This window comes from Henckelia pumila, chromosome 4 (assembly GCF_033568475.1).
Source record: "Henckelia pumila isolate YLH828 chromosome 4, ASM3356847v2, whole genome shotgun sequence".
NCBI classification, from domain to species: domain Eukaryota; kingdom Viridiplantae; phylum Streptophyta; class Magnoliopsida; order Lamiales; family Gesneriaceae; genus Henckelia; species Henckelia pumila.
In genome coordinates, this window is record NC_133123.1 from 5,848,528 (window position 1) to 5,861,862 (window position 13,335).

Sequence of the window (13,335 nt, forward strand, 5' to 3'; positions counted from 1 at the left end):
AAAGATGGTTTCAACAGAAAAAAACACCCCTAATAGTATTTCATATATCAATTTATATATTTCATAAACCTGTAATATTTTGGCTATTAACAATAACAACTGAAATTTGGTTATATAAATTTATATATATATATATTATAGAAACTTCACATGATGTTGCAGAAGGGACCATGGTTTGGGCAATGCCAGTGATCAGAATGACAAATGTAAGGCGACGGCGGCGGCGGATACCACCCAGCCGTCGGCATCGGCGGCGGCGGTGGCGGGTTTGTGTTTGGCACTTCTCTCCTGGCCTCGCTGACGCTCACCAGCTCAGCGTGCGCCACCTTCTTCCTCAACAACCGCGTCAGCTCCACCGCGTCGGTTCCGTCTCCCACCACCTCCACCTGATCCTTTCTTTGTCCCGTTATTGCCGCCGATTCAACTCCTAATTAAAACACTCCAAATTCAGACTACTCAAAGAACATTGGAATTTTTAATTTGTCTTTGAATTGAATTTATAAATATATATATATATATATATATATATATATATATATTGTGTTTGTACCTGAGCAGCTGACGGCAACTTGGAGGGCCTTGGAACGAGATTTGTCATCGTGCATCGACACCTTCACCACAATCTTTTGCTGAAAATTTAATTTATCAAATTATAAACGAATTAATATTTCGTTAATCAAACATAAATAAATAAATTAAAAATCGAGAAATAAAACTCTTTGCACTTGATTTATTCACGTAACATATACCTTCATTGTATAGGTGCGAACAGGCGAGTAGTATGCATGCGTTTGAAGATGCAGAAGTATTAAAGGAGAGAAGACATGCTATGTCATTATATGAAAATGAAACTCATGAAAGAAATTAAATTAATTACTCCTCACAAGTAAAGGCTAATTTTAGAAAATTCAAAGGAATCATATAACATGCGTGTGTAAGATTTAATTAGGCAAAATAATCGACACATGCGATGCGACGTTTGCATGTACTCTATGCATCGCTTTACCACATCCATGACAACAGATATCCTCCAATTTGAGAAATCGTGTTGTGTGTTATAAAATCCATAAATAACCATAGCTACTATCTCCAAATAAAATAATAATAATAATAATAATAATAATAATAATATTAATGAAGACTTGCATCGATCATGCCAAATTGAAACGGATAATATTAATGAATTAATTACAAAGTGTTCCAAAGGATATTCGAGTTGGTGGAGTAGATAAACTCTTTAAAAATGGTTAAGATTTCCCTTACCAATGCTTTTTCGGGCAAGTACGTCGCACATACATGCCTTTTGCTCATAAATATAATTTATCGGACTAACATAATTGGTAAACTATTGCATTAACTCAGATTTACTTAATGGATACCAAAAAATCATAGTTGCGGATTCTTACGTCATAACAAAAAAAAATTTACAAAGTGTATTGCAAGACTTTGTTTTGACACGTTACTTACCAGTCATATTCCGAGTACAGTCTGATTATCTAATTATTGATTATTAATTAACGTTCAACTAGTTTTGACACGTTACTTACCAGTCATATTCCGACAATCTGATTATCTAATTATTGATTATTAAGTAACGTTGGATCAACTAGCTCAAGTAAATATATCATATATGCATATATTATATATAGAAGTTTTATGGCTGCGATCGCAAAAATAAATAAATAAATAAATGATGAATTAGTTATGTAATTCAACAAAAATATGAAAGGCTAATGACTTGTTTAATGATCTATTAATTAGTTTATGATCAGTTGAGCAATTTTTATGAACTATATATATAGACAAATATGACGTTCATTAATGTTGTAATATTATAATGTTAATTGCTTATCCGCTTGAAATGCTGGAAAATTTTGTATGTCCTAGAATTAATAAAACCAAAAAACAACACAATTTAGTAGGACAGCACACTTGATTTCCTTCGTTCTAACACAAAATAATTTCACTCCCCTGAAAAGTTAATAGACAAAAAAACACCACACCATCAACCACCTGCTACATCATGCCTAGCTAAAGATCAAATCATTTCTAGAAAGTTTACAATGAGGATATCATGGTACACATACAAATGTATGAATTAAGCTTCAACGCATACATGGTTTGTATATAATATATATACACACAATCAGCTATAATATAGAAACGACCAGCATGCGCGGTATCGTATGTTGCTGAGGCAAACTACCTCATGATATAAGTAGAAGTGAGTTTCTCTGTACAATATGTCAAGGAAATAGCTGCACATAACCAGTTGCAATGGCTACACCTAATATGACAAGAGGTGGAAGGATAACAAAAGCACCTATGGTGGCGAAGAAGACAGAGTCATTCCTCTGAGATACTTGGTCCATGTACGACTGCCTTCTGATGTTTCTCTTCTGTGATGTAGTTAAGAACTTGGGAGTCACTTTCTTGAGATTCTTACCCAACGGGATCGAAAAATCATCCTCCCGTTCTCCAAACAAATTAGCAAGTTGTTCACGTATCGTCGGTTTTGCTGAGCTGCCATCGCTCTCATAACCTGGTCGATATACAGAAAAAGTTAGAATCGGAAGGCAATGCCATATCATGTTCCCAATGCTTTATAAAGAAGGCGAAATTAAAACCTTGTTCCACACTAGAAGTGAGTTGTTCCAAGAGATCCAGCTGCGTCCGAGCAGAAGTAAATGGCCCTTACATTTGAAATCATTGAATCAACAAAGATAATGTATTTCAGCAGAAAGTTAGCACAATGTATGATTCAGCTAATGTGTTAACCAAAGTAGAAAATACCTTAAAAGCCTCTTTGCATCATTAGATATTTACCATCCTAATGTTATACATTGTGGATATCGTGTAACCAAGAAAACAAAAACTCTCTCAACTCCCTCTTGCACAAAAGAAACCAGCAATCAACGCGCACACATGTGTGTAGTATAATGAATAGAAAGATATATGAATGAATAAAGATTAAATCTTTGAGCATTATAAAAAATTTAAGAAAAGGAACGAGGATCAAAGATATCTTTTCGACCTTTTTCTACATCAACAATTGGGAGCGGAGCATTGAGCAAGAGCTACTTTTCATGTTTATAGATGGAATTCGATTTGGTTAAAGTTTAAGAAGTCGAACCAAAACAGTTTCTATTGGATTTGGTGCAACACACCCCTCAAGAAACTGCTGTGTGGTAAATCCTAAATCTAACCTGAACTTAAAACTCTCTCTGTTTCTGAAAGAACTGGTAACCTAGAAAACTCGTTTCATTATCAAAACCACACCATTTCAAATACTAATTAACCCAACATCAGATTTCTTCCAATCAAACACAGATTCGTATGCAACCAAAAAAAAAAACAAGAAAACTCACCAGAGTAAGTAGAGGGCTCCTCCGAAACTCTACGCTCGGTTCCTTCAGAAAGAGCAGCCGCCTTCAAAGACCCCGGAACCGCAGCGTCGATCGGCTTGATCCCATGTTTGAGCCTATGAATGTTGTAGGAAATGATGGGTCTTGGATGCAGAGATGAAGCGGCACCAGAAATGAAGGCCATTGGAATGGTTCTGGTTCCAAAATGGCCTACCACTTTCCATTTTAATTTCGAGTTCACAAATTTCGTCACCGGACACCTCATTTTAAATAGCGGTCCAGAAAATATATATTAATATCTTAATTTCCTATAGGACACCTCATTTTAAATTTGTACATGTGTACCGGGTTAATAATAAATTATTAAAAAGTGAAATTTCAAAATGGTCTTTTAATAATTAATTTGCGAAAGATAATTTAATATGAAAAGTAATTAATAATTTTAAGGTTTAGGCATTTATGACATAATATATAGCAAAAGACCGAAGGATATATAGCTATTTTTCACTCCTTTTGCTTAAAATATATAACTAATATGCCTATCTGATATAAATTAGATTTTTGTGTTTAATATATTTTTTAAGAATTTGCAAAAAAGATTCAGATTCTATATCATGTTTGAAGAACTTTTGAAATGATTTTTCAATAATTAATTCGAATAATGTTTAAGTAGTATAATTTGTTAATATTTTATATATCATGCTTTTTAAAGATTTTTACACTACAAGTAATGTCGTTATTTTAATTGTAACTAATCGTGTGGCAAGCTATTCACTAGTAACACTTCATGGAAAATAACATCTCTTCTTTCTACATGTCTTCGAAAATGACCGTTTCATCCAATTGATTGTAAATGATTAAGATTAGTTTTTGTTTTTTAAAAAATAACAAGAAGAAGAAGAATAGCTCAAAAGAACTACCAAAAGTGCATATTATTTACACATATTATATCTAACCCACTTACTTTTTTTTTTTTATGAGAAAGAATCCCGTTTCTATTATTTAACGTGTTCAGAATATACTCTTGAACTAATGCAAGAGTTTTTATGAAAATATTTCATTTGTAATATTCATATTCTTGGATGTACGCATTTAGTATGTAGATGATACTCCTTTGTACCTAATGATGCCATCCTTACTGTCATCTAAAAAAACTTAATTAAATCATATTCTTATCAGAGTAATGCTACATGTATAACAAAAGTTTGTACAACAATTTTTACACCATGAAAAATTCAATACAAAAAATTAATTTATCAAATATCATGATATAATCAATGCAAAATATCACGATATTAGATCAAAATCTCACAATATAATAACAAATCACGATATAATTGATGTAAATTATCGGGATAAATAGCAATCACATTCACGAACATGATGAAAATTGAAAATTTTCAATAATTGCTTCAGTTTTTACAAACATATACATTAATATATGACCAGAAACTTTAATTACAACCATCATTCACCCTTACAATACTCGATAATTACAATTATATGTACCATATGTTCATATATACCATATCAAGGTACGTGGATAAAATTAAATATCATAATCATAAACACAGACCTCTTGTTGAATCATCCCATAATTACAAAACGCATCGCACGAAGAAATCGAGTCCATCTCCATAAAAAACGACTCTAAATCTCCACACTCGAATGTGTACGTATCCACATTCTTTTGGCTGCCTAGTTCCGGATCATCATCCAATATTACATAGTTAAAAGATTCGTGAGGCCGCGACACTTGTAAATCAGGTGAACCCTCTAAAGGGGTGCTGAAACACGACGAATCAAACGATAACTCGAGGCAGCTGTTTTCTTGATATGCATGATCTTCCATCTGTACAAAGGGTAAAACTTGTCGATTAGGATGAGATGCAGATGGTGAAGGAGCTGGAGACTCGTACGTTTTTCCGGTATTTCCGGTAAGTTGTTGAACGAGGTACTTGAAATTGGTAGAATTTGTGATGTAAACTTTAGGCCTCAAAATCTTGATCGAGTCAAGATTCAGCGGTTGTTTCTTTTCATGCTTAGATATTTTCTCGGGAGATTGAGCTTTGGATCTTTTCCCCATTTCTTTTCTTAGAAATTAATGGACGAGAAATGGTGATATATTTCTGCTGAAAATTACTCGGGATGATTGGAGGTATTAATATGAGGAGGAGGGATATATTGAAGAAATAAAATAATGTTCATAAGTTTGACGGAAAAGAATCGAAAGATGCCCAAAATAATTCTTATTCCACGTTTTTTCCCCCAACATTTTGCAGTGGAAATTAATCAATGTAAGACATGTAACGCATCAATAATATACCAAGATTTGTAATTATGTGGATGTTGGTTTGCCATTGATTCAGGTAATTAGATAGACGAGTATAAACGCTGTCAATTCGTGGTGAAGTATAGAATCTGGAGACTTGACGGGAAAAAAGACACGATTGTTTAGGTGAAAACTTTGAAAATATTTACATGTGGAATCAAATAAAAAATCAATTAAATAAGGGACCAAATGTAAAGTTTTGAAACTACATTTTTATAAATTATATGATGATGACACGATGACGTACATGAAAAGATAATATATCACACAAACTCTTGCGATATCTTTTTATGAGTCAATTTTTTTTAATATTGATATTCGACTCCATCTGATATTTGAATTTCGTAAACCTCAAAAACTTTTGCTTATTAATTTCTTCCATTTTTTCCTTCGAAAATATTATGAGTTCAACATCACCTATACGTATCCTGAATTTGGGTGAGTCTGTTCCTCCTGATTCTTGTTTTAAACCAAAATAAATAAATAAATAAAATTCACATATCTAGCTTCAAAACAAAAAATGTGTGTTCATCATTATCATTTTATTTTACAATGGAGAATGTTCGTCCGAACATGTTATTTTGGTGCTGTTGTGTTCATGGTACATAAGAGCCGGGGTGTAATAATCATGAAATTTCTTTGCTCGCATTCATTTACATACACATGCAATTTGCATATATAGCTACTCAAATAATAATCAAGATTATGATGGCCTAACCACAAAATTGTTCTGTTTTTATTGTCTGTATACAGTGACTAAATATCCTGCCTTTTGGAATATGCAAAATGACCCAGCAAAAAATATACATATTTCTTTAGTTTTGTTCAGAAGAAAACTGACAGAGATCTAGAATTCAGTCCAGGAAAATGGGGACAGCTTCCATTGCTTCAATATATGAGCTGATATGGCAAGATACAACACATGCCAACCAAGAATAACGAATAAAAACAAATCAATTAAATTGAATTAAACTTAATCGTATTTCGAAATTTCGCCAGCAGAAAAAACACGGATCATATACAGGTAAACAGATTCAGAACACAGATTCAACAAATAAATGTATCATAATCAACTTTCAAAAAACTACGGAGAACGGTGTCACAGATAAAAGATTTGGAACTCGACTCATGATACAAAATCGTATAGTAGTATGGGGACTGGAAGAGATTATTGCAATGGAAAATGTAGGGTGTACCGATAGGTGGCTGTATTTGGAGCTGAAACTGCTGGCTGCAAGATTCATGGACAACATGCTTGCTTCAATTCAATATTTTGTAAAAATTATGATTCATTTCCTGCCAATGATGACACGATTTTCAGCATAATTGGATAGACAGGGCTGAACTCCTTATCTCCTCGTGCCCTTACCTTTGCAGCATAATCGTCTAAAGTTGCTTTTATCCCTTTCCATATCTGATCCTCCCCATGTAAGTCCATCCACAATGAATACCTAACAGGTGAAAGATTGTTCATTTGTAGAGGTGACTGTAAATCTTCGGGTCCTCTTGAATAGAGATGGTGAAGTATGACACTTGGGGGCAGATCTTGAAGGAGTGGTGAAGAACCGAGCTGAGATGTTTCCAGGAAAATAACAGGGCGGAATGCTCGAAGGGCACGATATGGAGCACCAAGTTGTTCCACTGGAAACAAGTTTTGACCAACCGCTAATTCAATTTCAGCCATGTCTCTGGCCATTCTCAGCTTCCCTGATTCAGATAATGGCCTGACAAGAGAAGCGTGTCTAATAAAAAATATCAAAACTCTCGATGCCATGTTTCTTACTAGCGCTGTGCATATAGTTTCTGTGCCACGGGAAATAGCTACTGATGAAGGCAAAAGTCTGGACAAAAATTCAGTCCTAAAGTGAAGGATACTTTTCTGTAATTCTTCCATGTACGGAGATGCATTGTTGTCCATGGCTGCATCTATGCCAAGAGTGGCAAAATTCTGCTCATGAATCTGCAAGATGCAAGATTCAAGACGCTCGATCATGGCCTGAAATAAGGAGGTCACTGAATCACCGACAACTACATGCAATGTATCAAGAGCAACAGACAAAACATCCATGGCAACAGTTGGCAACCCTGAAACCATGGACATCATGTGTGTATGGATATCTTGCAGATGTTGGCACAATATGAAGTTCTTGAGTTGTAATGGAGTTGCAGGACCAGTGACTTGGCATGCTTCAGGGCCTGTTGACATCTGCAAACAAAAGTGACTGATTAAAGCTGTATCAGAAGCACAAAGTGTGTCATCGGAACCGAAAAGGATCGATAAGGTATTCGACACACAGAACAACAAAAATTTAGAAATACAAAATGCCAAGGAATAGAAACAGTTTAAACAGTATACCGTTCTTACAAATGATCGTTTAAACTCACACTGGACCAGACAAATGTAACAGGGCCAAGAGTTTTTATTACCGTCGGATGTCAATATGCTACATCTTTAAAATTAACAGAATCAAATTTTAATCAATTGACTAATTTGCTCTCTTTTCAAGAACACCAACTACACAAAATTCCTGGATATTGATCAAGAACCCAGAAAGTATATAACCGCCTTTGGAGGTATTTTATAGCTCAATACTGACATGACCAAGATTTTGAATACTAACAGGATGTAATCTTACCCAACCATACTGACCACATTGTCAACGAATCAACATATAGCTGGTTTTTCGCACAATAACACATTCTCATAACAGAATAGAAACCCTGTAAATGAGGTGATCTTTTATTTGAGCATATTTTAAGTTTTACAACTAAAACACTCCATAAAAAGTGGCTTCAGTCCACCATATAATAATTTATAAACAATTTTACGTATGAGAATTTTCATGTACTTTAAGTTAATAGAATAATACAATTCCAATTATTTAGGGGCAATGTATAAGAGCGCCAGATTGATTTATGGACTTAAATCACAAGTAACTTACATGTTAAGTTTCTTAAGTCATAACACACAAAAAATCAAAAACAAAGTTTAATGGTACGGTGTCAACTGACAATAGTTCGCCTTGCCCAGACAGGTGGTAACATTGGCCTAGTGATTTGGCACTACATCAGGAAAGCAGATATCTAATTGGAAATTCTATTATTAACAAGCAAATGGATTTTATATTTCAGACTGTAGGCTGAGAGCTTTACTTTGAGGAGAAACCGGCAAAGAAAAATTTCTTGAACAGTGAACACAAGAACTCTGATCAAACTTAGGAAAATGGAAAATAAGTACAAAAGTCAGAGCGAAATTAGAGCAGGTCTCGTAAATCCTAGAGCGAGCAAAAAGGATTACTTATACCTGGTTTTCAGTTCTTTGTGCAAGTAGTACCAACGCTTTGTTGATTTCATGCAAAACAAGAAGAGTCAAGCGAGCATCCATCTGCACAGCTTCAATTTCTTCTTGAATACATGATAAAATTCTCGTTATATGTACTTTGGAGGGAATACTTCCACGGCTTGGCATCGGAAACACAGAATTTACAAGATCCGAGAGTCGACTTAAACAAAGCGCTAAAAAAGCTGTCTCAAAAATCTTAATGGCAGCTACCATTTGTTCCTTTCCTTCTGAACTGAGAGCTGGTGGAACTCCTTTGACATCTGTGTCACGTGAAATTCTTTCAAGGAGGTTCTCTATCATGGTTAAAAGCTTAGGATACCCAATAGTAAATATTTCTTTGACAAAACTTGATGCAGTGAAAACAGACTTCATTTGATTTGTAAAAGACTTTACCAAAGCATCCCAAACACGATCTGTCAACATTGGATCACCTTCCTGACAAATCCCAGGAAAATGTAAGTGGCTACCTACAACCGTATTCAACGTCTATCATTTCATTAAGAAAGAGACAGAGATCAACAATTACTAAGTAGCTGCTGCAGACAACTGCTGAGACAATAAATGGAAGGTTTTAGGGCTTGAAGTTTGCTCCATAATGTCATTAAGAAAGTGTGTTAAATCTAAGAAAGTGTGTTAAGAAAGCTAATGAAATAGTTAGGCATCATGCAACAGCATCAAGATGTTGGCCAGCTTAGAGAAAATATGTGAACCAAGCTTCAGCTGTCTAATTTCATGGGCTCAGCTAAGTGATAACTGTAAATCTCAATTCACCTATACCGAAGGTACTCCAATATTATTTGCGGCAAAAAAAATTGTCATCAGCAGGTAAACCCCGGCAATGCAATTGACTAACATCTATCCACCCAATTGTCAAGAAAACAAAGCATATTGAGGAAAAGAAAAGGAATTCCTACATTTAGCAGCCACAGAAAAATTAATAAAAAAATAAAAAAACTGGGGAAGCAAAAAGTTTTGCCAACTAAGTTTAAAAATTTTGGGACAGGCTATTGGAGGATAGTTTTTACCAGTGGCATGTCACTGAATCCAAGTAGACAAACTTTTGAATGAATTCCAAGTCACAAATTTTTTAGCATTCATGTATTTTTTAGTTAAATCAAGTGATCCATGTAACCAATACGATCAGAGTGCAATCAGAACAGATAAATGTGTTGCAGCTAAGAGAACTGACAATCTTATAATGAGCACGAGGACAAAGAAAATTTCATAATGTTCTACGCTCTTTCACCAATTCTTGCCAAACCAATTTACAGTTGTTGATTGATTCTTGAAACAGCCACCCATGATGCTCTGTGGACCCAAAAAACATTTTGTGCAATCCACCTAAGCTCCTCCCACATGGATCCAAAGACTTAGGATGCATCATTTCTAAGTTATGACAACATTTTTCATGCTCAAACATCCAGTAAACAAGAAACCTTTGAATAAAAGACCATAAGGTATCACCAAAAGTTCAACAGCAAACACATAAATAACCGCACAACTTGTTAAACAAGAACAGCCAAAGGAACGCTGAATCACTAACCTGCATGACCTCATCCAATAACAGAACATGTGTAAACGGATCGCGTTTCTTTGACAATACCCTCTGCAAGTGCCAGACCGCGAGCACAATCGAATGGAACTGATCCATGCAACCATTCATTCTCTGCCAAAGCGCTTCCTTTGCTTTTGCACCACTCCCAATCTGCGGCGTCCCATGTCTTTGTACCCCTCCGGGGCCCCCAGCACCATGACCTCCTCCTCCAGAAATTGCCTTCATATCAAGCGCGTTACTCACACTCTTCACCCCCGTTTGCTTGTACTTGCTCACCAACCCATCCACCGCCCCCCTCAACTCTCCCATGTTGTAAAACACCTGCAAACCCAATCCCACTTCCGGTTGATTCAAATTCTCGAGTCCCTTTTCCAATACCTTCATACCCTCCTCTCGAATTTTTGATCCGACTTCAATAACCCATTGCAACTCCGCGTCCACTGTATCAATCCCAGATAAATGGGACTCATTGTAAAGGGTCAAAATCTCAAAATGCAACTGAGCTGCCTTGGAAAGATCCCATTTCGATGCATCGGGCAGAGACTCGACGGCATTTCTTAGCTTCTGGATTTGCCTAAGAGTGCGAAGAGTGAACTGGAGAAGCAAGGAGGTGGAATGGAGATTGTTAAGCTGGTGGGTCTGGGTGGAAATAACTCTGTGGGGATCGGAGAGTTCGGAGCGAGCGCGGCGGAGGGAGGATTGAAGAGAAGAAAGAGATGATCGTAAGGCGGAAAGAGAGGATTCAGTGGCTTTAATGGAGGAAAGCTGGTTGAGCAGGTCGTGATGACGGGACAGGACTTCGTGACGTAGCTGGGTGTCAAGTAGGCGGAGGCCATCCTGGAGTTTCTCGATTCTCGAGGCGGCAGAGCCGGATGAGAGGGCGGAGGAGGAGAATTGAGTGGGGTTGAAGTCCGGGGAGAGGAAGGCGGAGAAGATTGGATCGGAAGAAAATGTATCTAGGGGGGATGTAGGAGGGGAGAGGGGCATAGGGGTGTGGGCGGTGGTAGAGGGGGTGGCACCGGCGGCGGTCGGAGTATTTTTGAAGGTGGAGAGGCGTTGGAGTGGCGATCTGGGGATGGCCGGAGACGCCATTGACGCGTGCTACGTCGTCGTTTCGTCTGATGATTCAGCTTCTTCTTGGATCTGAAGACAAGTACAGGAGCAGCTATTGCTTACGGTTGTACCGAATTCAAGGTACAATACATCAAGCATGATGTACCCCATTCGTGATCTGGGTCCATGCCTGAAGGAGCCCTAATATCATTTTTAATATATTTATTATTACTAGTATATGAATATGATATTTTATTAATTCAATTAGTTTCAAATAAATGACAAAAAAAACATTATGTATCGCACTATATGATTCAGCAATTTGTAAGATAAGATAGGGTTTTTTTTATTTTTACCGTAAATTAAATAATAAATGTCAAAAATAATGTAAAATTAAAAAAAATTTACAAGTACCGTAAAACTTCAAATCTGACAGCGGATACTCAGTACACGTGGGCAGAGTCCGCTAACATTTGGAGCCCCCACGCCACGCAGCATCGGCTCTATTATTGATAATGGACCGACTGCCCCCACCCACATTATCAGTTTTTTTTTGTGAAATCCTCCATTGTCTACGGCACTTCTTCTCTCCTTATCAATTTTTGTTTCTTTAACATTAGATATCTCCATCATCGTTCCTCCAATTACAAATCCGAGAGTAGTTTCGGAATCCTTACAACGAGAGGTTTTTTTTTACACCAATTTTTTGAGTTTTCTTCGCCGTATCGAAAACATCGTCCGACCACAGGTGGAGAATTTTCACATCTTCCATCACCGCCGATCGTTGTTCAAACTAGCAAGAAGATATTTTGGTTGGTTGGAGCTCTATTTCAAAATTAAGGTAAATTCGAGATTATGGTTTTTTAATTTGGGTGTTTTGGTTTAATTGAGTTACTATAATTGAAATATGTTTAATGGTTGGTCGCAGGTACTAAAAAAAGCCATTTGAAGGTATGGATTATTTTTCAGAATTTTTTTAAGCATTATTTTGATTTTTTGAGTTTATTTTAATAATATGTTTTAGTATATATTTCAAATTTCTTCTTTTTTATAATTAACTATATTATATTAATATAATAAAAATTAAATGTATTAATAATAAAAATAGTTATGTTACGTTAATTGTTGTTATTATTATTATTTTAATCTTATAATATATATAAATATAGAATTATATATATATATATATATTAAAATACTAAAAAATATATATATAAACTTTATTATTGTTATTGTTATTATATTAGATATATACGCATGTGATATTACCTTATTATTGATATACTATATAATATAGATTATTAGATTGAAATATACGTATATATATATATATATATATATATAATTTATTGTTATCGTTATTATATTAAAAATGTGCAATATATAGACATATATTGTTATATGCATAGATTAAAATTTATTTTATTTTATTTTATTTTATTTTTATGTTTTGTTATTTTGTAATTTTATAATATGTGTTTATTGGTTTGCATTATATAATTGTTAGTATATTTGTCAGGATGACAACAAATCGAGGGCCAATAGATTTCAGTGTGCTATATTTATAAGCCACACATATGTCGTCAGAAGTTTCCACAATAACAATTGATGACATAGTTCGAGTCAAACGATCCGATAATTTGATTTGGCAGTTATTTAATGAGCATGGTCTGCACAGTCGTGTGAT

At 35.3% G+C, this 13,335-nt stretch overlaps 3 protein-coding genes across 3 annotated transcripts; all 3 read right to left on the bottom strand.

Moving 5' to 3' along the window:
* Positions 1 to 146: 146 nt before the first annotated feature.
* On the bottom strand, positions 147 to 861 carry LOC140860407 (heavy metal-associated isoprenylated plant protein 46-like). The gene is made up of 3 exons (XM_073263424.1): positions 750 to 861; positions 551 to 629; positions 147 to 427 (listed from the first exon to the last, which is right to left on the bottom strand). Exons 1-3 carry the CDS (start codon positions 753 to 755, stop codon positions 147 to 149), a joined length of 366 nt encoding a protein of 121 aa, XP_073119525.1. The 5' UTR covers positions 756 to 861.
* A 1,217-nt stretch (positions 862 to 2,078) lies between these two features.
* Positions 2,079 to 3,591, bottom strand: LOC140866867 (uncharacterized). Its single transcript, XM_073271923.1, has 3 exons — positions 3,369 to 3,591; positions 2,628 to 2,693; positions 2,079 to 2,542 (listed from the first exon to the last, which is right to left on the bottom strand). The coding sequence occupies exons 1-3, from the start codon at positions 3,547 to 3,549 to the stop codon at positions 2,247 to 2,249; spliced, it is 543 nt and encodes a 180-aa protein (XP_073128024.1). The 5' UTR covers positions 3,550 to 3,591; the 3' UTR covers positions 2,079 to 2,246.
* Positions 3,592 to 6,655: 3,064 nt separating this feature from the next.
* LOC140860314 (conserved oligomeric Golgi complex subunit 5) lies at positions 6,656 to 11,818 on the bottom strand. Its single transcript, XM_073263270.1, has 3 exons — positions 10,584 to 11,818; positions 9,002 to 9,475; positions 6,656 to 7,903 (listed from the first exon to the last, which is right to left on the bottom strand). The coding sequence occupies exons 1-3, from the start codon at positions 11,685 to 11,687 to the stop codon at positions 6,980 to 6,982; spliced, it is 2,502 nt and encodes an 833-aa protein (XP_073119371.1). The 5' UTR covers positions 11,688 to 11,818; the 3' UTR covers positions 6,656 to 6,979.
* Positions 11,819 to 13,335: the final 1,517 nt, after the last annotated feature.

Coding starts and splice junctions, on each gene's coding strand:
- LOC140860314 (XM_073263270.1), bottom strand. CDS start 11,687: ATGGCGTCTCCGGCCATCCCCAGATCGCCACTCCAACGCCTCTCCACC. Junction 9,476..10,583: donor TATTGGATGAGGTCATGCAG/GTTAGTGATTCA, acceptor GGGATTTGTCAG/GAAGGTGATCCAATGTTGAC. Junction 7,904..9,001: donor CACAAAGAACTGAAAACCAG/GTATAAGTAATC, acceptor TTTTGTTTGCAG/ATGTCAACAGGCCCTGAAGC.
- LOC140866867 (XM_073271923.1), bottom strand. CDS start 3,549: ATGGCCTTCATTTCTGGTGCCGCTTCATCTCTGCATCCAAGACCCATC. Junction 2,694..3,368: donor GGAGCCCTCTACTTACTCTG/GTGAGTTTTCTT, acceptor TTCAAATGTAAG/GGCCATTTACTTCTGCTCGG. Junction 2,543..2,627: donor CACTTCTAGTGTGGAACAAG/GTTTTAATTTCG, acceptor TATATCGACCAG/GTTATGAGAGCGATGGCAGC.
- LOC140860407 (XM_073263424.1), bottom strand. Junction 428..550: donor AGTTGCCGTCAGCTGCTCAG/GTACAAACACAA, acceptor TGTTTTAATTAG/GAGTTGAATCGGCGGCAATA.